The 21,478-nt window shown below is 41.8% G+C and overlaps 1 protein-coding gene across 1 annotated transcript in view; it reads right to left on the reverse strand.

Annotated features, from left to right (window-relative positions):
* Nucleotides 1-4,576: 4,576 nt before the first annotated feature.
* Nucleotides 4,577-21,478, reverse strand: part of bub1bb (BUB1 mitotic checkpoint serine/threonine kinase Bb) — a 51,862-nt gene continuing 34,960 nt past the window's right edge. Inside the window, exons 19-25 of the mRNA XM_078407110.1 lie at nt 19,411-19,542; nt 16,563-16,663; nt 14,558-14,719; nt 10,593-10,735; nt 9,755-9,926; nt 7,742-7,848; nt 4,577-4,829 (exon numbers count right to left, since the gene is read on the reverse strand). Coding sequence (XP_078263236.1) covers nt 4,649-4,829; nt 7,742-7,848; nt 9,755-9,926; nt 10,593-10,735; nt 14,558-14,719; nt 16,563-16,663; nt 19,411-19,542 — 998 coding nt within the window. The 3' untranslated portion in view covers nt 4,577-4,648. The remainder of the gene's footprint in view (nt 4,830-7,741; nt 7,849-9,754; nt 9,927-10,592; nt 10,736-14,557; nt 14,720-16,562; nt 16,664-19,410; nt 19,543-21,478) is intronic.

Consider the following 21,478-nt stretch of genomic DNA (forward strand, 5'->3'; position numbering starts at 1 on the left):
AGAGGGAGTACAGAGAAGGTTCACCAGATTGATCCCAGGGATGGCAGGACTTTCATATGAAGAAAGACTGGATAGACTAGGCTTATACGCGCTGGAATTTAGAAGACTGAGGGATGATCTTATTGAAACATATAAAATTCTTAACGGGTTGGAGAGGCTAGATGCGGGAAAATTGTTCCCGATGGGGCCGCGGGACCTTTCATCGCCCGGTGCGGCTCGGCCGCGGGACTTAGCTGCGCAAGGCTCGGCCGCGGGGCCTTCCATCGCTCGGCTCGGCCGCGAGACGTTTCAGCGCCCGGTGCGACTCGGCCGCGGGGACTTCCATCCCCTTGCGGGGACTGTGCGGGTCGGTCGGGGACGAGCTGTCTGTCCGTGGGCGTGGGGAAGAGAGTGGAAGTTTTGTTGCCTCCATCACAGTGAGGGGGTGTTTGGAGTCACTGTGATGGACGTTTGTGTTGGGGTTATGTGTCTTGTGTTCTTTTTTTGTGTATGACTGCTATGTAGTTTCGTTCGGTACCTTGATACCGAATGACAAATAAAGCTCTGTTGAACTGTTGAACTGTTGATGTTGGAGAAGTCCAGAACCAGGGGTCACAGCTTAAGGATAAGGGGGAAGTCTTTTAGGACCGAGATGAGAAAACATTTCTTCACACAGAGTGGTGAGTCTGTGAAATTCTCTGCCACAGAAGGTAGTTGAGGCCAGTTCATTGGCTATATTTAAGAGGGAGTTAGATGTGGCCCTTGTGGCTAAAGGGATCAGGGGGTATGGAGAGAAGGCAAGTACAGGTTACTGAGCTGGATGATCAGCCATGATCATATTGAATGGCGGTGCAGGCTCGAAGGGCCGAATGGCCTACTCCTGCACCTGTTTTCTATGGAGGATGAAGTGCAGGCCTAGGTTGACTGCAGCATCCACGATCTATTGGCCCTGTATGCAAACTGCAGAGGGTCCAGCAGTTTGTGATGTTTTACAGCTGGGCCAGCACAAGTCTTTCAAAAATCTTCATGACTACAGAGGTCAGTGCGACAGGCCTGTAGTCATTAAGACCAGTGATCCTTGTCTTTTTGGGTACAGGGACAATAGTGGAGACTTTGAAGCAGGCAGGGACAGTACAGGTTTGCAGGGACTGGTTGAAAATGTCTGGGTAGACCAGTGCCAGTTGTTCGGCACAGAGCTCGAGGGTAGAGGGGGAAACATTGTCCGGTCCTGGAGATTTCTGCCTTTTCTGTCTCCTGAATAGCCTCTCCACCTCTTCTGTCTATTGTTGGAGATGGAGAAGTGGCCAGACTGATGTTAGGCAGCAAGGAGGGGGTGTGTAGTGGACGAGGGCCCAGTCTTTGCAGACTGGAGTCAGGCTGGGAGTAGGTGTGAAGTGGTGATTGGGGATGAGTGGGTGGGGGTCTCGTCTTTGCAGAACGGAGTCAGGCTGTGAGTAGGTGATTGTGGGAGGGGTCCCAGGGTTATGTTTCTGTTTCTCAAACCTGCAGTAGAACTCGTCAGGGCGTTGGTCAGCTGACGATTGCCCAAGGAGTGTGGTGATTTCTTGCAAGCCCTTCCAAACTGACGAAGTCATTAGCTGAGAACTTGCTCCTCAGAGTACCTTTCCTTGGCAGCTGATTCCTCTTCTCAGCTTGTACTTGGCCTGCCTGTAGATGTCCGCATCCCCACTCCTGTAGGCCTCATCTTTTGACTGGCGGAACTGTCCGAGTTCTGCTATGAACCAGGGCTTGTCGTTGAATCAGATCTGGATCTTTGTGGGAATTAGTGTAAAGTCTGTTCCTGCAAGTCAACTTGCAGGAAGTAGTCTTTCATTTTGTCCATTTGGATGCATTACCACCGAATGTATTCACAATTCTTTAGTTAGATTTCTTTCTTTTGATTTACACCTGTAGTTTAACATGTTGATTTGTTAGGTGGCACAGCGGTAGAGTCGCTGCCTTACAGACCACAGGTACTGTCCGTTAGGAGTTTGTATGTTCTTCCTGTGACCTGCATGGGTTTTCTCCCAAACTTCAAAGATGTACAGGTTTATAGGCTAGGTAAAATTATCCCAAGTCTACCATAGTACGTGGGGATCGCTGGTCGGTGCGAACTCAGTGGGCCGACAAGCCTGTTTCCGCGCTGTATGTCTAAACCAACAAGAAATTTTAAATTTATATATCCTCAAAGATGATGCTACAGCCTTCACTTAATCAACATATTGGAGACATAGTAAACTGCCTAGTTTGTAGGGAGTGGATGAGGAAGTAGAATAACATAGAACTTGTGCGAAGGGAGGGTGAGGATTCAGTGGGTTGAAGGTCTTATCTGTTTGCTGTGTCTCTAAAGTTCCTCTGCCAAAACTGTGCACTTCATGGAGACAGCTCATTTTGGCAGATAAAATATAACTGTTTCTGAGCCAAAAGCAATAAACTGTTGCCTCTGATGAGAACAAATCCCTGAGCTTGGTAGAAACTATCCCCATCAACACTAAGCTCACTTGAGTGTGAGAGAGCAGTATATTGAAAAAAATACTTCTGTGAAACTGCTGATCCAGCATCCAATCGTTCAGAGATCTGTATGGTTTACAATCTAACTCATTTGTATGTCCAGAGTATACAAGCAGGTTTATCCAAGATCTGATGTGCATTTTGGGCTGGGCTTGCAATACTTGAAGTCAGGACCACAGAAATTTGCAGCCAGAACCATGGTAGTGTTTCCCCCTTCCTTTAAACTCAGTGGGTCTACTGGAAAATGTATACTACTGTGTAACATGTAAAAAATGAAGTGCATGTGGGTATTAATACGAGTAATACCCAAGTCCAGAATGTTTTCTAGTCCAGCACTAAATTCCCACAGTGCCAGATTCCAACTTTCATTCTGGTTCACTCTAGAAGGAATCCAAAATACTTATATCCTATTTATATAACTATATCGTGGTAAACCAAGCCCGAGGACCATCTTTAATAATTTAATAAATAGAAGATTGACAACTCTGTATATTTCCAATTAGATGGCTGAAGAATACAAGGGACATTAAAAATCTAATGCTGTTTTTTTTTGTTGGCAGATAGAATGTAGATAAGCAATTTCTTACTCCTGTCAGTTTTTAGAGATAGTGTGGAAAACAGGCCCTTCAGCCCACCGAGTCCTTGCTGATCAGCAGTCACCCTGCAAGGACAATTTACCTACAAACCCGTATGTCTTTGGGATGTGGGAGGAAAGTCCACACGGTCACAGGGAGGACCTACAAACTCCACCCAGGCAGCAGCTATAGCCAGGTCTCTGGCAGTGTGAGGCAGCAACTCTACTGCTGCACCACAGTGCTGCCTTGCTTTCATCCTTCATAAACATTAATGAATCCAAAATCTTATATTCAAATTTGTACCAAGTTCCATTCATTCCCATTCTTGCTAACCTACACCATTTCCCCAGAATGATAAACACCTTCAAAGTTAACATTTGCCATGATTTGAATCCCTATTCACAAAAGCCTTGCAATTTCATATTTAATTTCCTTCAGCTCTCTAATCCTGATATCTGGAATTTCTCCAAATCTGATACTGCTCTCACTGGTAGTTGGATTAATTGACTGACCTTAGGCCCTCAATTTACCTGTCAAAATATCTCCTAAAACAGCAGTCAATTTGTTGCATATTTCTTCTTTACTGTGCATTGTTTACTGAAGATGGCAAAATGCTTCATAGAACAGTATAGCAGATGTTGGCATCACATGATGTCACTGTAACTACTTCAGTTTCAACTAATTCACTTTCATATTTAGCTAGGCTTTTCAGTCATTGAAGATGGGGATGTTCTTAGTCACATCCCCTTATAAGCAATTACATTTCTCACCCCCCGTTCATAAATTGGCACAAGAGAACTAGACAGCTTTGATCTGATGCATGGGTCATAGCATGTTCTGCAGCTTAAAAGCACTCATCAGAGTGGCATCTCGTCACATGAAAACTGGCCTGCCACATTAATTATTGATAATAGTACAAATTAGGTTCAGCTTTTGGTAGAATACAACATTACTGTTTTAGCATGGGTTATTGCTATGTCATTGGCGATCGAGCGGACTACAGCGCTGCAGTCTCACCCGAAAACTAAAAAGGATGAAAAAGATGACTGTAACAAGGCTAGTGAAGACATCAAAATGCTGCCAAAAGGAGGGATGGTTTAGAGGCCGTTTCTATTTTCATGTTATCTTGTTCGCATAAGTACATTTCATCAGAACTGGGAAGGGTCAAGAGTGTTCTCCCCAATATACTGCATCACATAAGTATTTCTAACATTGCAAAATATCAAGTGTTTTTTTGGATATTTGCTTTAAAAAACATGGTTAATGTGTAGCTTGCACCATTAACTTACATAGCAGTTGAGGGAAGCAACAATATTATGGAAACACTTCAGTTACAAATATGTTGGGAAAAGGAGCCAAGGTTGGACAATGGTATCGTTCATTCTTTATCAACTAACAGCACTGCTGGAAGGGATCTTAAGTTCGGAAAGGATCACAGTTTACTGAAAAAAAAATTAAGTCAATTTTGATAAACAATACAAGAAAACAAACATTTAAATAGGACCTTTATTCAGTATTGAAAAGGGGGTAAAAAAAACAGGATCCTAGATTAAAAATGTAATTTATTTAAAAATATTCCTCATTCACGACATGGGCATCAGGTTTTGTATGAATGCATCATTCCACAGAATTTCATAATCCGGTTCAATGGCTTCCCTCACAGTTTGTTGCAATTCCTTCAGGGTCGAGATTGAAGATGCATCTCCTGCATTTAGAATCTTTTCAAAGAAAAGGCTCCACAACTCCATGTACAGCAGCTCCATTCTGGAGAAATTTAAAAAAGTTTATACCCAAATAGTTCACAAATCTGGAAACATTTAGTCAACAAACCTAGTAATAATAATTGTAATGCAGGGAACATGGGAACCTGCAGGTAGTACAGGTGTTGCCAAATAGTTTTCATTCAGTTGGGAAGATACAGAGTCTGAAGGGTCCTGTCCCAAAAAGTCTCCTATCCATGTTCTTCACAGATGCTGCCTGAACTGCTGTTATTCTAATACTTTGTGCCTTTTTGCAAACCAGCATCTGCAGTTCCTCGTTTCTATCATAATTCAACATCTCATCTGCAAGTTGGAACATTCTGACAGTGTGAACTTGCTGCCTTGCTACCGAACTATCACTGGATTACATGTTCGAAGATCTGGACCAGGGCTCCAACATTCAACCTACCACCTGACTAGTACACTGAAGCAAAGGCAGGAACAGAGCATAAATCTGAAATCATCAACATTGGTCCAAAAATGCTCACCAAATCCACCCAAAACTTCATCCTCAACATTGATGGTCTCCCAGTATCCACCTCACATCCGGAATCATCCTTGATCAAACCCTCTCCTTCGACAAACACATCAAACACATCACAAAAACAGCCTTCTTCCACCTCAAAAACATTGCCCGTCTCCGTCCATCCCTCTCCTCCACAGCTGCAGAAACCCTCATCCACGCCTTCATCACCTCCCGTCTGGACTACTGCACTATGGCGCACCCTCAAAAATCATCAATAAACTTCAATACATTCAAAACTCCGCTGCCCGTCTACTCACACACACCTCGATCCGTGACCATATCACCCCCGTCCTTTATAAACTCCACTGGCTCCCCATCCCCCAGAGAATCCAGTACAAAATCCTCCTCATAACCTACAAAGCCCTCCATAACCTGGCCCCATCCTACCTGACCAACCTCCTCCACAGGCACACTCCCACCTGCACCCTCCGCTCTGCCGCTGCCAATCTCCTATCCCCCCACATCCGGACTAAACTCAGATCCTGGGGGGACAGGGCTTTCTCCATCGCTGCTCCCACCCTATGGAACTCACTACCCCAAACCGTTAGAGACTCCCCCACACTCACCACATTCAAAACATCGCTGAAGTCTCACCTGTTCAGTACTGCCTTCAACCACTGAAGGTCACCTCACCTACTGTCTCCTTTCTCTGTTCATTTATTTATTTACTTATTTATCTATTTATTAATTTCCCTATGTTCTCAAAATCTCTGTAAAGCGTCTTTGAGTATATGAAAAGCGCTATATAAATAAAATGTATTATTATTATTATTATAAACATCTTCAGGCAAAAATGAAAGAAATAAAGCACCAAGGCACTGACCAGAAACAGATGTGAGACAATGGATACAAGCTCAATCCAGCAAATCACTTGTACAAGAGTGGCATTCTTGATCACCACTGTTAACATGGTAGCAAAGGCAGATTTGAACTCCTTTGAGGATACAGCATGGAAGAATAGGCCTTTCACATCCAGGCCAGTCAAGATGTCTATGCGAGCTTGTCTCATTTGCCCATGTTTGGCTCATATTCCTCAAAAACTTTCCCATCCCATGTATTTGCCCAAATGTAATTTAAGCATTGTAAAGGTAATTGTGCCCATCCCTACAGCTTAATCTAGCAGAACATTTACATCCTCTGTGAAAACATCTCTTCTAAACTTTTCCCCTGTCGAAGCCCATGCCATGTAGTTTCAAAGCCTGACCAGCCACCTTACCTATTCCCCTCATGATTTTACATACCTTTAAACTCATCCTTCAAATTCTTAGGCCAGGGAAAAGTCGTAGCCTAACAATTCAAACCCTTCTGTTCTCACCTAAGAAACAGCTAAAAATGATCTTTTTTTACATATCTTTCATTCTTTTTCTCCATATCTCTCTACATCACCACCTATATCTCCCATTCCCCCGACTCACTCCTGAAGGGTGTTGACCCAAAAAGTCACCTATTCCTTTTCACCAGAGATACTATCTGACCTGCTTAGTTACTCCAGCTTTTTGTATCTACTCCTCCTGTTCTAATATTATTGGAAATATCTTTAGCACCATTTCCAGTTTAATGATATTCTTCTATGTCAGTGCGATCAGAACTGCACACAATACTCAAAGTGTGGTCTCCCCAACGTCATAATGCTCCAACATCAGTACTCAAAATCCTGACCATGAAGGAATGCATGCCAAGTATCACCTTCACCACCCTGTGTAGGAAAAAAAACTGCAGATGCTGGTTTAAATCGAAGGTAGACACAAAATGCTGAAGTAACTCAGCGGGTCAGGCAGCATCTCTGGAGAGAAGGAATGGTGACATTTCAGATCGAGACCCTTCTTCAGACTGAAGGGTCTCGACCCGAAACGTCACCCATTCCTTCTCTCCAGAGATGCTGCCTGACCCGCTGAGTTACTCCAGCATTTTGTGTCTACCTTCACCACCCTGTCTGGTTGTGTCACCACTTTCATGGAACTAAGTATATGTATCCCTAGGTCTCTGGTCCACAGCACTAACCAAGGGCCTACCATTTATTGTGCATATCCTGCCCAGTTTTACTTATCAAAATGCAAATGCCAGTTAAATTCCATCTGGCATTTCTTGGCGCACATCCCCATTTCATCTGCACCCTATTGCAAACTCAGATCACCTTCTTGCTATCCACTGCACCCTTATCTTGGGTGTCATCTGTAAGGTTACTGACAACAATCCCTGTGGCACACCACTGATCACAGGCCTCCGATCTGAAGTCTCAAATTCTTGGCAATGATGTGATAGAAGTTATTAGATGCAGCAGTGAGATGTGGCATAAAAAGTGTGAAGTAAAAAAAACTGAAACACATGCTCACTTAAGACAACTTTGCACTAACATTTGACGATGTAAAATGCAATATCACTGAAAATACCTGTAAGATGTGGGGCTGAGAATCCACAATGAACCTTCCTTGCAAACTTCTAGATGCTCTCCAAAAAGCAGAAAATGCATCGTGTCTGCAATCCCAAGGAGATCAACCTGGAGTGGTCAAAGTAGAAATTAGAGCACATTAGATGGACGGAGATGGTTTCTCACATGTTGCATGTTTCTACTTTCATCTTTAAGCAAGAAAAACTAGAGGTCAGTAACTGCATTTTATTCAGCTTTGCATCATTTAAAAATCGTTCTAATTCTAAATAATTTAAAATCTGAATATTTAGTATCACCTTGTGAATCACCAAATGCAGCATAGAAGGCATCATTTGGTTTAAATACACATTTACATGTGCTTTCCAAGAGTGACTAGGTGTTGACAGAAGAAATTGCTGAATGGTCACAAACATGTTAATGTTAAAGGGAGACCTGATAGAAGTATATAAAATTAGGAGAGACATAGATAAGGTAGACAGTCAGAACCTTCATTCCAGGATAGAAATGTCAAAGACTAAAGGGCAGAGCTTTCAGGTGAGAAGGCAAAAACATAAAAACCCAAGATGTTCGGGGCAAGTTTTTTTTATACTGAGGGTGGCGGTTGCCTGGAACACACTGCCATGGGTGGTGAGTGAGGCAGAAATGATAGTAGCATTTAAGAGGCGTTTAGATAGGCACATAGATATGTAGGGAGTGGATCATGAGCAGGAGGATGAGATTAGTTTATCTTGCAACATAGTCAGCACAAACATTGTGGTTCAAAGAGCCTGTTCTTGTGCTGCACTGTTCTATGTAACATTTAGTTAGCTGCATCACTGTTAGATATCACATTCGAAATAAGTGCATATTTATCAATGACAAATAATCAAGTCTAACACTTACAATGATCAAAAATGGTGTTCCCAAATACCTTTCCATATCATGATTTGTTGTAACATTAGCCCTTAAAAGTTACTGACAAAACTTGTTGTTTCTCTCATATTGCATTCATTTAGTTACTATGTTCTGACAAATTCTTTAGCAGATGAATGAGTCATGTTGAATGTGATGCTGTTCTGATTTGTTGGGAAAGTAGTTCCAGGCCTTTGGCAACGTTTATCACTGCCGAAGATGTTGGCAGATGTTTATAGCTGGTGTTAGGCAAGGTTGCCAACAAAAGGGGTTGCAGTCTGTCTGTACACCAAAATCATTCCAACCCTCCCCTCCCCTCCCCTCCAAAAAGGGATGAACAAACATAGGCCCTCCCAAATAGATTGAGAAATACTCATTTGGGAGCTATTTAGCAGATCAGGCCAAAGGCCACTTGTGTTCCGGATTTGATGCAGGAAAACCAACTTTGCAAACAATTGGAATCCTAATCAAGAACAATGGCGATTTTTCTCCGTATTGTAACCCGTCCCCTCGACCGCGGGTGAACAAAGAGGAAGGTGATTGAACTTTATTACCTTCCATCACAATGAGGAACGTAGAATCTGCTGTGGTGGATGTTTATGTTAAATTTTATTTTATGTGGCTGTGTGTCTTGTTGCTTTTTACTTAGTAGAGCTGTATGATAATTCAAATTTCACCTTGATATGTGTGACAATAAATTGATCTTGAATCTTGAAATCTTAACTGTCCTTTTATAGGGCTGCTGAGATAAGAGGCTGTTTGTGATCTGTAATTATATGTTATCACTGAAAATACCGCATCAGTGAGAGCACATCATTGAAAAGGTTGGACTGGGAATAGTGGAGAAGTATAAATGGAAAGGTTTAAAGGAGGCAGCCAAGTCCACAGATGGATAAACATTAAATTCTGCAAAATACAATGGCAACAGCCATTGCTCTTGTTAGGTCCACTCCAATCAGACCTGATCTCATTTGTGGAGATACTCTTCATCATCATTATCTGATGGCAAAGGATTTTCAATCTGAAACAATCTTACAGATGCTGAGAATTTCCCGTATTTTTGGTTTATATTGAGAGAAGTGTTTTCCATCAAGAGTGTAGGTCAGTTCCATTGGCAACATACCTGATAGGCACTGGTGCACTCCAAAACAAGCTCCCTATTGGGCAATGAACAGATTGTCGGAAACCCTGCAAAGCTGTCAACATCAGTCTGCAGCCTCAAGTCCACACTGTGTGCAAAGTCCATGAGCTTCACTAAACTGTTGCCATTGGGCCATGTGGAGATATTATTGTAGCTAGGGAGGAAGAGAGATTAAATAGATCAGTCTCCAAAACAAAAAGATATACTCAAGAGAATCCAATGTCCCAGGAGCACACAAATAGTAGTATGAATGCAGCATTAAACTCAAATTTGCTGTACGTTGAGTAATTCTACTTTAGAACAAACATTACTGTTTACCAGTCACATACAAATTAATTTATCATGGCAATTTTTTGCAAAGTAATGTTCTTTTCAAAACATGCACTGCACAGCAGCATCCAACAGGCAAGCCATGTGTTCCAACTAGTTAGTTGTTAAAATTAAAAGCACAAGCACATCTCAGTGATGGCCATCAAAATCAAGCTAATTTCAGCTTCTGGTGTTAAACAGAAATCAGCACTGGGGATGGATGAACAGGATTCTGCCCATTAGCTATGACCACCAGCTGAATCCAAAAGCATTCTGCTATGGTGTAGACACAACAGATAAGGAAGACTGCAGTTGTCTGCTTTTGGTGCATAACTCTGGGTTGTTTATAGCCTTTATCTGCAGTTAACCCAATACCCAGATTCCAGAATTGGCTGTTCCATTATAAACTCTCAAAAACTGAACTCCTCATTTCAGAATCCAACTATGCCTTAAATGATACAGATATTAATTATTCTGCGATAAACTTTGCATCAAAGAATATTTAACTAACCAGGAGCCCAGAAAGAGTGTATCTGGTGCTATGCATCCATGAACAATTTCAGCTGAGTGCATCTGTTCCAATAGTGCCAGTAGATCAAGTGTCAGAAATACAACAAGTGGTTCTGGTACAGATTCCCAAAACTGAGACATATCCTGTAAAAGGGAAGAAAATAATATTAGATATTGGGCGTGTTTAATCTCTTGCAAAGCACAAGGGTGAATAAATCTCCAGGGTGTATTGGGATTGATCCCAGGTTGTTGGGAGGCAAGAGAGGAGATTGTAGAGGTCTCAACGATGATCGTTGTACCCTCTCTAGCTGCAGCCGTGGTCCCGGAAAACTTGGGTTAACCAACGTTGTTCCTTTGTTCAAGAACACGGCACGGTAGCGCAGCGGTAGAGTTGCTGCTTTACAGCGAATGCAGCGCCGGAGACTCAGGTTCGATCCTGACTACGGGTGCTGCACTGTAAGGAGTTTGTACGTTCTCCCCGTGACCTGCGTGGGTTTTCTCCGAGATCTTCGGTTTCCTCCCACACTCCAAAGACGTACAGGTGTGTAGGTTAATTGGCTGGGTAAAATGTAAAAAAAATTGTCCCTAGTGGGTGTAGGATAGTGTTAATGTACGGGGATCACTGGGCGGCACGGACTTGGAGGGCCGAAAAGGCCTGTTTCCGGCTGTATATATATGATGATATGATGAAGAAGGGAACTAGAAATAACCTAGGAAATTATAGGCTGGTGATCACGCGTCAGTGGCAAGGAAGCTATCAGAGGATTCTAACAGATAGGAATTACTCATATTTGGAATAGAATAATTAGTGACAGTCAGCTTTTGCTTTGTCTACAATTGGTCATTACTTACTAACTACAAGTTTTGAGACATTGAGTACGAGTTAGGGAGTTGGGTTGGTGCTTTTTAAAAACCTTGGTTACGCCACATTTGGAGTATTTTTGTATCATTCTGGTTGCCTCATTACAAGGAGGATGTTGAGGATTTGCAGAGGGTGCAAAAGAGATTTATCAGAATGTTTCATGGAAGAGAGGTATTAGCTGAGGAGGGACAAACTTGAATTGTTTTCTCTGGAGCAGAGGTGCATAAAATTATGAGGGGCATAGATAAGGTAAACAGTCAGTACCTTTCTTCTTGGGGTAGAAATATCAAAGACTGGAGAGGATAGCTTTTAACGGTCAGAGCGGGAAAATTTAAAGGAGGTGTGCAGGGGATTTTTTGTTTGTTTTACACACACAATGCCAGATGTGTTGAAAGCAGATACAATAATGGTGTTTAGAGGCTTTTTAGTAGGCACATGGATATGCAGAGAACAGAGGAATGCGGATCAAGAGCAGGCAGAGGAGATTATCTTGACATCCCGTTTGGCAGACAGTGGACCGAAGGACCCGTTCCAATGCTATATAATCATGTTCAAATTATGTTCCAATCATAATTACTTGTGATAGGAAATCTTCAAGCATATAAAGTCAGTCCAGAAAGTTTAAGTAAAATTTCCATTAAATAATTTCCACAAATTAAGAACCAACACTTCAGTATTTAATGCTATTTTGAAATCAAATCCTTTCATGTGGAATCACTTTTATGTAGGATATAGATTAGAATATTATGATAAAGATTGACACAAAAAGCTGGAGTAACTCAGCAGGACAGGCAGCATCTCTGGAGAGAAGGAAGGGGTGATGTTTTGGGTCGAGACTCTTCTTCAGATGCGACCAGAAACGTCACCCATCCAGAGATGCTTGCTGCCCGTCCCACTGAGTTACTCCAGCTTTTTGTGTCTATGTTCGGTTTAAACCAGCATCTGCAGTTCCTTCCTACACACATGATGCTTTTCCTTGTCTCCTCTGAACCATTGGAAAGCATGACAAAATAAGAAACTGTAGATGCTGGAATCTGTAATAAAAAGAGCAACTTACTGGAGGAGCTCAGAAGGTCAGGACTGATGCAAGGTTTCAATCTAAAACATTGGCCATCTCTTTATTTCCAGATACTCCCTGCCCCACTGAATTCCTACAGCAGTTTTTTGCTTGGAAAACATGATAGGTGAAGTTCAGTCATGGCTCAACAGATCTGGCAATCATCCTCCATGACAGACACATGCAGTGACAGAAAAATCCCCTATGGAGAGAAAACACTGGAAAGGGGCAACAACACACTCCAATGTATCTAGGCTTCCAGCCCCTACAAGTGGAACGAGCTCAATAAACTCGTCACATGATCCAAAATCATTCTGCACGTAGTGTGGCAATTAAGCATCTGGTGTTTGCCACATGTAGGCCATAAGAAATTTAAACGGTTAAATTAATGAAGGGAGCTACTCTGAATTACCCAAGATAATGTTGGAAGTGTGGAAGATGCAGTTTGGTAGACATTAACATCACTTTGCAAACCCTTTGACAGCCATCTTATGCCAAGCCCTTTGTGGTATTATTGACCTCCAGACACATAGACCCCAATCAGCAAGGATAGGCGAGAAAATATCCTCCACAATAATTGTCACAAAGCAGTATTCTCAGGTCCTTACTGTACTCTCAACCTGCTCACAAATGTAGGACCAAATTCTGCTCCAACTCCATTTACAAACTTTGCAGATGACACTGGCATAGATGATCAGATCTCAAAACACTGAAGAGCCAGTGTACAGGAAAGAGATGGAAAGGAGTGTAGGGAAAAAAAACTGCAGATGCTGGTTTAAATCGAAGGTAGATACAAAATGCTGGACTAGCTCAGCGGGTCAGGCAGCATCTCAGGAGAGAAGGAATGGGTGACGTTTCGGGTTGAGACCCTTCTTCAGAGATGAAAAGCTAGGGAACTCATCATCAAGGCAACATTTTTTCCCTTAATGTCATTAAAACAAAGGAGCTGGTCAGGACTTCATGAAGCAGGGTTGTTGCATACAGGTCCCAGTTTCTATTAATGTTAAAGTGGAGATGGTTGTGATTTATAAATCCCGACATGTAAATATGGCCAACATTTGCCTTAAGCTCAGGGGTGACCGCGCTTTTGCGGTTGCAGCTCCAAGACTGTGGAACAGCATCCCTCTCCCCATCAGAACAGAGTCGATGGAGGCATCGACTCCTTTAAGTCCAGGCTCAAAACCTATTTCTACTCCCTAGCGTTTGAGGCCCTCTGAGGGGGCGCTGTGAACTGTTTATGTATTGTGCTGTTATGTTTATGTGCCATTTAGTTGTTCGTTTATTAGTACCTGAACTGATGTACAGCACTTTGGTCAACGTGGGTTGTGTTTAAATGTGCTATACAAATAAAATTGACTTGACTTGACTAGTCCAACCACATTGTGTTACTCCAAAGTGCACCAACACCTCAGCTTCCTGAGAAGGCTGTGGAAATTGGTCACCTCTCATGACTCCAACCAATTTCTGCAGATGCACCACATAAAGCATCCTATCCAGATGCATCAAAGCTTGGTACGGCAACTGCTCTGTCCAACAACAGAAAATTACAGAGAGCTGTCAACGCTGCTTTAGGAAAGGAGATGACATAAAGGACCACACACTCTGGCCATTCTATCTTCAACTCTCTCCTGTTGGGTAGAAGATACAAAAGCTTGGAAGCATGAACCACCAGATACAAGAACTGTTTGTTCCCAGTTCAAGTAATCAATCAGACTCTTGAAGAGACCTTTCATATGCTAGGAATGAAGTCCCGGCCATCCAGTCTACCTTGTTGCAGCCCTTGCCCTTTTTCAATCTGCACTTCTTCTGTAGCAATAACACTGTTCTACACTGCTTATTTTCTCATTTGCTCTACCTGGTGTACTCGTCTGCTGTATTACTTGCCAGGAGAGCACAGAAAAAAAGGTTTTCACTGTATTTCAATACAAATAACAATAAACCAATAGCAAAACTATATTATGAAACACTGCTTTCATTAACAGAATCAGAATGCGTGAAATGGAGTCCAATTTCTCAGGTGTTTCTGCTTCGTGAACTTCACGCTTACCTTTATTGTTTTGCTGCTCTTGTCCTGATCCACGGTCACACAACAATTGTCAAACAAGTAGCAACACTGATTCTGACTGAAATACTTATTAAACTGGGAGCCAAGTCGCATTTTGAGCTGTTGATTGATGTAGAAGTCCCAGGGCAGTCTGTGATGGTATACCTGTTTGAAAGAAAATATTCCAGACACTAGTCTCTTGTACGATATAAAACCTGCAAGGATAGTAAGAATTACCACGGTTATCCAAAACTCTATTTGCATCCTTATTTGCATCCTAATTTTCAGCAACCATGCTCATGCTCACCAAATCATTCTACATCTCAGTGCCAAATTCAGGGACAGAGCTGTTGTACACAGCAAGAGAGATTCAGGTTCAATTCTGACCTCTGGAATTTGTACATTCTCCCCCTTCACCGCGCGAGTTTGTTCTGAATATTTTGTTACACCCACATTCTCAAGACATGCAAATCGAAAGATTAATTGTTCGCTGTAAATTGCCCTTATGAGTAGGTGAATGGTAGAATTTGGGAGGAGTTAGAGAACATGGGGATAATAATAATATGGGATTCAGGTAGGATTAGTGTGTAATGGGCAGTTGTTGATCGGAGTGGACTTGGTGGGCCAAAGGGCAAGTTTCTGTGCTGTATTTCTATTTGATTACACACCTTAAAACCTAATCCTTTAATCTAACATTTGGCCATTTTACAACATAAAAAAGGAAAATACTGTTGATGCTGGAAATACTTTGCAAAGCACACAATAGTAAAGGAAAGAAACAAAGTTAACTTTTCATTAGGACTGCATATCTTGCTGTCTAATAACTCTTTCCTGAATCACCTCAAGACGCTTTATTTCCATATGAAAAAGTGCTATATAAATGCAACTTGTTAGGCAGAACTCACGATCAAACTGGATTATCTTCACTTCATTAAAAGCTTCAGAATTCCTGCCCTTCAATATCAACCTGCCCAAATTTAAAAAGCCATGTTCCATAAGTGTGGCATTTTCCCAGTGCAGTACTTTCCAAGAAGCAACTTTATAATTCCAGTCAATATTTGCCTCAATGACCAATCCAATAGTCCTAGGAATTTTAAGATATTCCAGCTTGTATGCTCCCCTCAGCTTTCAAAAAACCATTATAAAGTAGTTCTTCACCCCATTTCTGTTTCCTGCATGTGCCCACCTCATGCCTCTGTGCCCAAGAGGTTTATTTATGAAATGGATGCAGAAAGATGAAGTACTGCTTTGGCACCACAAGTTTAGTTCCAGATGACTCAAAGAAATGGTGCAGCACAAAATAATTCAAAACCAAATTTTAGCTACAGGGAGACACAAATGAAGAAAGTCTGAATCAGATTCCCCGTAACAGGATCAGGAAAGCTCCACCTCAGACCTTTGAGAGCTATTTGTTGTGAACTGAAGGTGTAGGGAAAATAATTTAAAACTGTTATATTTGACTGGTATTAAAGTGCAATTTCTAAAAACAGAATGCGTGTTCAAGTGCCATGTTAGCACAGTGCTTCTTCTCTTGGTACATGATGCAAATACCAGGGGGATTAAAACCTCAGCGGATCCCATTTTCAGTTGTCGACCAATTGTCAGTAGAACCTGAAATCGCATTTATATTTAAAATTTTGTAGTAGGAACATTACTGGTTCAGGTGACAGAAATTATTTAATTTATCTATCAATTTATTTCTTCAACCACCAGGACATGGGTTAATTTTAGAATTTCAGCACCAACTCCACACTACCCACATTCGTCTTTAATACAAATTTAAAGATAATGCTCTTCGCAGTGACTTCCCAGACAAGCAATGCCACTGATTAATCTACTTTTAATCTACAGAGCATAGACTAGGGTGTGTGTGTGCGCGTGCATGCGCGTCTCCCCACAATCTTGCAAAGTACCTGACACTACTTTAAATACATATGAATTACTTGCAAAGTACCTGACACTACTTTAAATACATGTGATTCATCTTGCTATTTGGTGGGCTACCTACCTTTATAATAGCTTTAGAGAAGGTCAGGCTAGGATCCATTCCATAGAATATCTGGCACTGTTCATGCTCAGCTGCTTGCTTAATGTTAAATGTTTGTGAACCTATTAGGAGAAAAACAACATGAATGTTTATCTTCTGAATCTCTCAAAACGAATGAAATACGTCAAATATTGTTAATGTTGCAATGTAGATGCTGCTGTCAATTGACTGTCCAGTTTACATCAAAACAGTGACAGCAAGTTCTCCAAAAATCGAGTCAATGAGTGTTGGTTAGGGAATAAATATCTGCTATAACATGAATTCCTCATGGAAGATCGTGCCACAAAATGTTTAAAGAGTTAATGCAGCACAGAAAACCACAATATTGCTCTCAACATCAGCAAGACCATGGAGCAGATTAACTTCAGGAAGGGAAAGCCGAGAGTCCAGGCACCTGTCTTCATTGGCATGACAGATTGAACAGCTCCAGGTTCTGGTGCGTACACATCTCTGATGATCTGTCCTGGTTCCAGCACATTGGTGCAATTACAAAGAAAGCTCACCTATGCCTCTACTTCTTCAGAACCGTGACGAGATTTGGTATGTCACTGGCTACTCTATTGAACTTCTACAGGTGTAGATGGAGAGTAGTGACTGGTTGCATCATGGCCTGGTTTGGTAATTCAAACGCCCAGGAATGAACACGGCTGCAGAAACTGGTGGACATCATCCGATCCATCATAGGTATGGATCTCCCCACCACTGAAGGGATCTACAAGAAGTGTGCCTTAAAAAGGCAGCTAATATCTAAGACTGACACTGCCCCATTCATGCTCGCGTTTCACTGCCACCATTGGGAAGGTTGTACCAGAACACGAGAACAGCTCCTTCCCATCAACCATCCAGCTCTTGAACGATCCTGCACAACCCTCCATCAGTACTGAACTACTATGAATTGCATACTTAAGGCTGCACTGCACACTTTAGCTTGCAATATTATGATCTATTATTCTTAGAATAACCAATTAATCATGGTATATTTGTGTTGATTCATTTAAATTGAATGTAAAGCTGTAACAAGCAAGGGTTTCATTGTTCTCATGCCAGTGCATATGACAAATACTCTCGACTCTTGACATTTTCGCAAGGTTTGTCCATCTGATAAACAGAATGTTGGTTACAAGAACATCCTTCAAACATTTTGTTGGGGAAGGAGCAAGTTTAAGTCTTCCCCTACTATCTCCGTGGCAATCACCTCAACAAAAGACTGCATCAATTCCTACCCTGGAGTTGAAGTGACCCAGGAGGACCTGCAGATACAGGTCAAGATTTCCTGTTCTCCAACACCACACCACCCCCTCCCTCCTTTCTCCCCCAGGTCAAGAGGTCTTCCTCGGAGTCATCCATCATTAAGAGGGTTTACAGCATATGCGTTGACAATCACTTCACGTTGGCATCACCTTCCCATGAGCCAAAAGAACATATGGCATTCATTACTTCCAGAGGAAGAAGTTGCTGCGATGCTGGACTAGCTGTTCTCAATAGAGAAGCCCTCTCAATGAAGACAATGTTCCTCTTTCAGTTTGCACCTCCAGGTGTACTCACAGCCTTGTCCTTTAAACAGACGCATCACTTACCTTCAGTCTCATTCCAAATAGTGATGTCCTGATCAAGGCTATGAAAGCACAGTAGTGTTCAAATCTGTCGGTGGTAGAATTTTTATTGAGGGTCCTGGCATTTCAAGTGTCAAACTTAGTTTTGTGAAGTAGAGGTTGCCAATGTAGGATTTATTTTAACAAGGTACAGATGTTGGCAGCAGATATCACAGAGTTAGCTGCATGGCATTTAATGATCATGCTCACATTGAGACCCATCAAGCAGGTACACATCTTATAAGCATGAGATAAGACAAAGCAGCCTTTCCCCACTGCCGAAACCTCTGCTTCTCAGCCACACTCCAAGTGCACAATTCCTAGACCCAAACAGTGCAATACTGAACACTTGGACAAAGTATTTGCAGCTTTCTCAGTAAAAATGCAACAAGAAGTGAAGAAAGCCAATGGAATGTTGGCCTTCGTAACAAGAGGAGTTGAGTATAGGAGCAAAGAGGTCCTTCTACAGTTGTACCGGGCCCTGGTGAGACCGCACCTGGAGTACTGTGTGCAGTTTTGGTCTCCAAATTTGAGGAAGGATATTCTTGCTATGGAGGGCGTGCAGCGTAGGTTCACTAGGTTAATTCCCGGAATGGCGGGACTGTCGTATGTTGAAAGGCTGGAGCGATTGGGCTTGTATACACTGGAATTTAGAAGGATGAGGGGGGATCTTATTGAAACATACAAGATAATTAGGGGATTGGACACATTAGAGGCAGGAAACATGTTCCCAATGTTGGGGGAGTCCAGAACAAGGGGCCACAGTTTAAGAATAAGGGGTAGGCCATTTAGAACGGAGATGAAGAAGAACTTTTTCAGTCAGAGAGTGGTGAAGGTGTGGAATTCTCTGCCTCAGAAGGCAGTGGAGGCCAGTTCGTTGGATGCTTTCAAGAGAGAGCTGGATTGAGCTCTTAAGGATAGCGGAGTGAGGGGGTATGGGGAGAAGGCAGGAACGGGGTACTGATTGATAGTGATCAGCCATGATCGCATTGAATGGCGGTGCTGGCTCGAAGGGCTGAATGGCCTACTCCTGCACCTATTGTCTATAAGATTTGGGAGAAAAATTCAACATTTGCCCAGCATCAGTTGCAAAATCCTTCCACTCAGTTTGGACCCACTGACATCAAATGATTCATAATTCTATCATTCTCTCAACTTATGTTCCTTCAAAAAGTACTTTTTTTAAAAATCAATGGATGTGAAAAGCATAAACTTACCTAGAATCAGCTCACTATAATCTTCAAGAACAGGTAGAGAGCCATTCTGAACATAGAAGCCTTGGAATGAACTTAATGGCGTGGGAAGGGACAACAAAAGCTGATTCCGCACTTCTATACCCCAAGGATTATCTAGAAATTAATCAGACACCAGACAGATGAAAAGACATCCTATCCAAAGTCAGTGCATAAACTGCGCTGCATACAGTAATTATATTTTGAGCAAAAATGCACAAATGTTGCGATTGTGCAATTCAGGAAAAATTGTTTACTCGCCCCAACTTATGCCACAAGCACCATTTTAGCTTTTTCTTCTAACTCAATGGTTTTTCAAGGTCTTGCTATTGGTGACATTTATTGCCAATACATAAGAACTCTGGAGAAAGTGCATGTGAACTAGTTTCTTCAACTGCTGCAGATCTTCTGATGACAGTATTCCTATCGGGCAGCAAGCTTCAAGATTTACACTGCATAATGAAGGACCAGCAACATTTCCGAATTGTGATCATGTGCAACTTACATGAAAATACTTCCCCAGCTGATTTTCTCTACCTGCTGTCCTTGTCCACCTTGGATGAGGTGAATAGCTCAGCCAAATAATTTGTGCATTTTATACATTGCTTGCATTATAGACACCATAGGCCAGGAAGTCAATGCTTAGAAATGTTTACGATCACAAGAAAACTTCCCACAAAAAAAGCCAGTCTCCAATGTATTGTTGCAGTCAGTGTGAGATCTGGTCAGTCGAGTTTGATAAATGGTGACCCCAATGCTTGGCAATGTTGTGGCAAAAATGTCAAAAAGGCAGCTCGCCAGCATCTCCTCCGGAGACACATGAACCTAAGGCTTCAGTTCCCCTACCTCCTTCCAACTTACTGTATCATTTATCATTGTGAGATTCTAAAAAGCCAATCTAAAATTGCAAGATATTACCAAATTGATCTCCAAAATTCTGCACATGACAACCAAATTTCCAAGCATAACGTTTTGTACACTTTTATTGTACTCTTCTTCCCATCAAAATGAATGGTTCCACTATTAAACTGAAGAGTGCATAATTACTCTATATTTGCAGCAATTACAAACCCTTGACAACATTTCTTGTATTATATTAACAGTTTATTCTGGAACAGTTCATCAAAAACTATGGAAGAACGTATAACGGTTACAAGTTCAGTTACTATCACAAAGGATAAGGTAACAGAAAGAGTAGAAGGACCAAAGGCAGTTAAGCCACCATGTCCCAATGCTGCAATTTATAATCAACTAAAAAGCTGGAGAAGCTTTATATAATCAAGCCAAGAAAGCATGGTTTTATGAAAGTTCAGTCTAGTTTGAAAAATTTGTTGGAGTTGTTTGAGCAATCAGGGCTGAGAGTGCAATGTAATGCATTTGGATCTTCATATATAAGGCAGATTCACAAAATAACATATCATGTTATTGGGGAACATGGATTAGGATAGATTGATAATTGGTTAGGGAATCAAAGATACTTGGAATAAATGGGTCTTTATCAGGCTGTAAAGATGTAATGAGTGGAATGCCCCAAGCATCAGTTCTTGACTCTCAATTATTTACAACTTCTATTAAAGATGTGGAGGATGGGGCAGAGTACAAGGTATCCAATGCCGATGAGACGAAAAAAGGTGGGAGGGCATGTTGTGATATTTGGACTTTGTAACTGGATATTGAGTGGGTGGACACAAACTTGGCAAATGGAGCTCAGTGTGAGAAAGCATGAGATCATGCATTTTGGTAAGTGGAATTTCAAAGGCAGACCTAACTAAATGATTACAGATTACAGAAGAGCAAAGTACAAAGGGATTTGGGTAATAATGCACAAAATTGCCCAAAAAAAATTTAATTGGCAAGTGCAGCAAGTGGTTACAACGGTAAATGGTATGTTGGCTTTTATTACAAGATTAATTTAGAAATAGGGGAGTAAAGTTACAATTGTGCAGAGTACTAAAGCCACACCTGGAGTATTGGGCACAATGTTGGTCCCTTTATTTAAGCAAGGATACACTGGGATTGAAGGCGATCAACAGAGTTTCACTAAGCCAATTCC

This window comes from Rhinoraja longicauda, chromosome 10 (assembly GCF_053455715.1).
Source record: "Rhinoraja longicauda isolate Sanriku21f chromosome 10, sRhiLon1.1, whole genome shotgun sequence".
Lineage (NCBI taxonomy): Eukaryota > Metazoa > Chordata > Chondrichthyes > Rajiformes > Arhynchobatidae > Rhinoraja > Rhinoraja longicauda.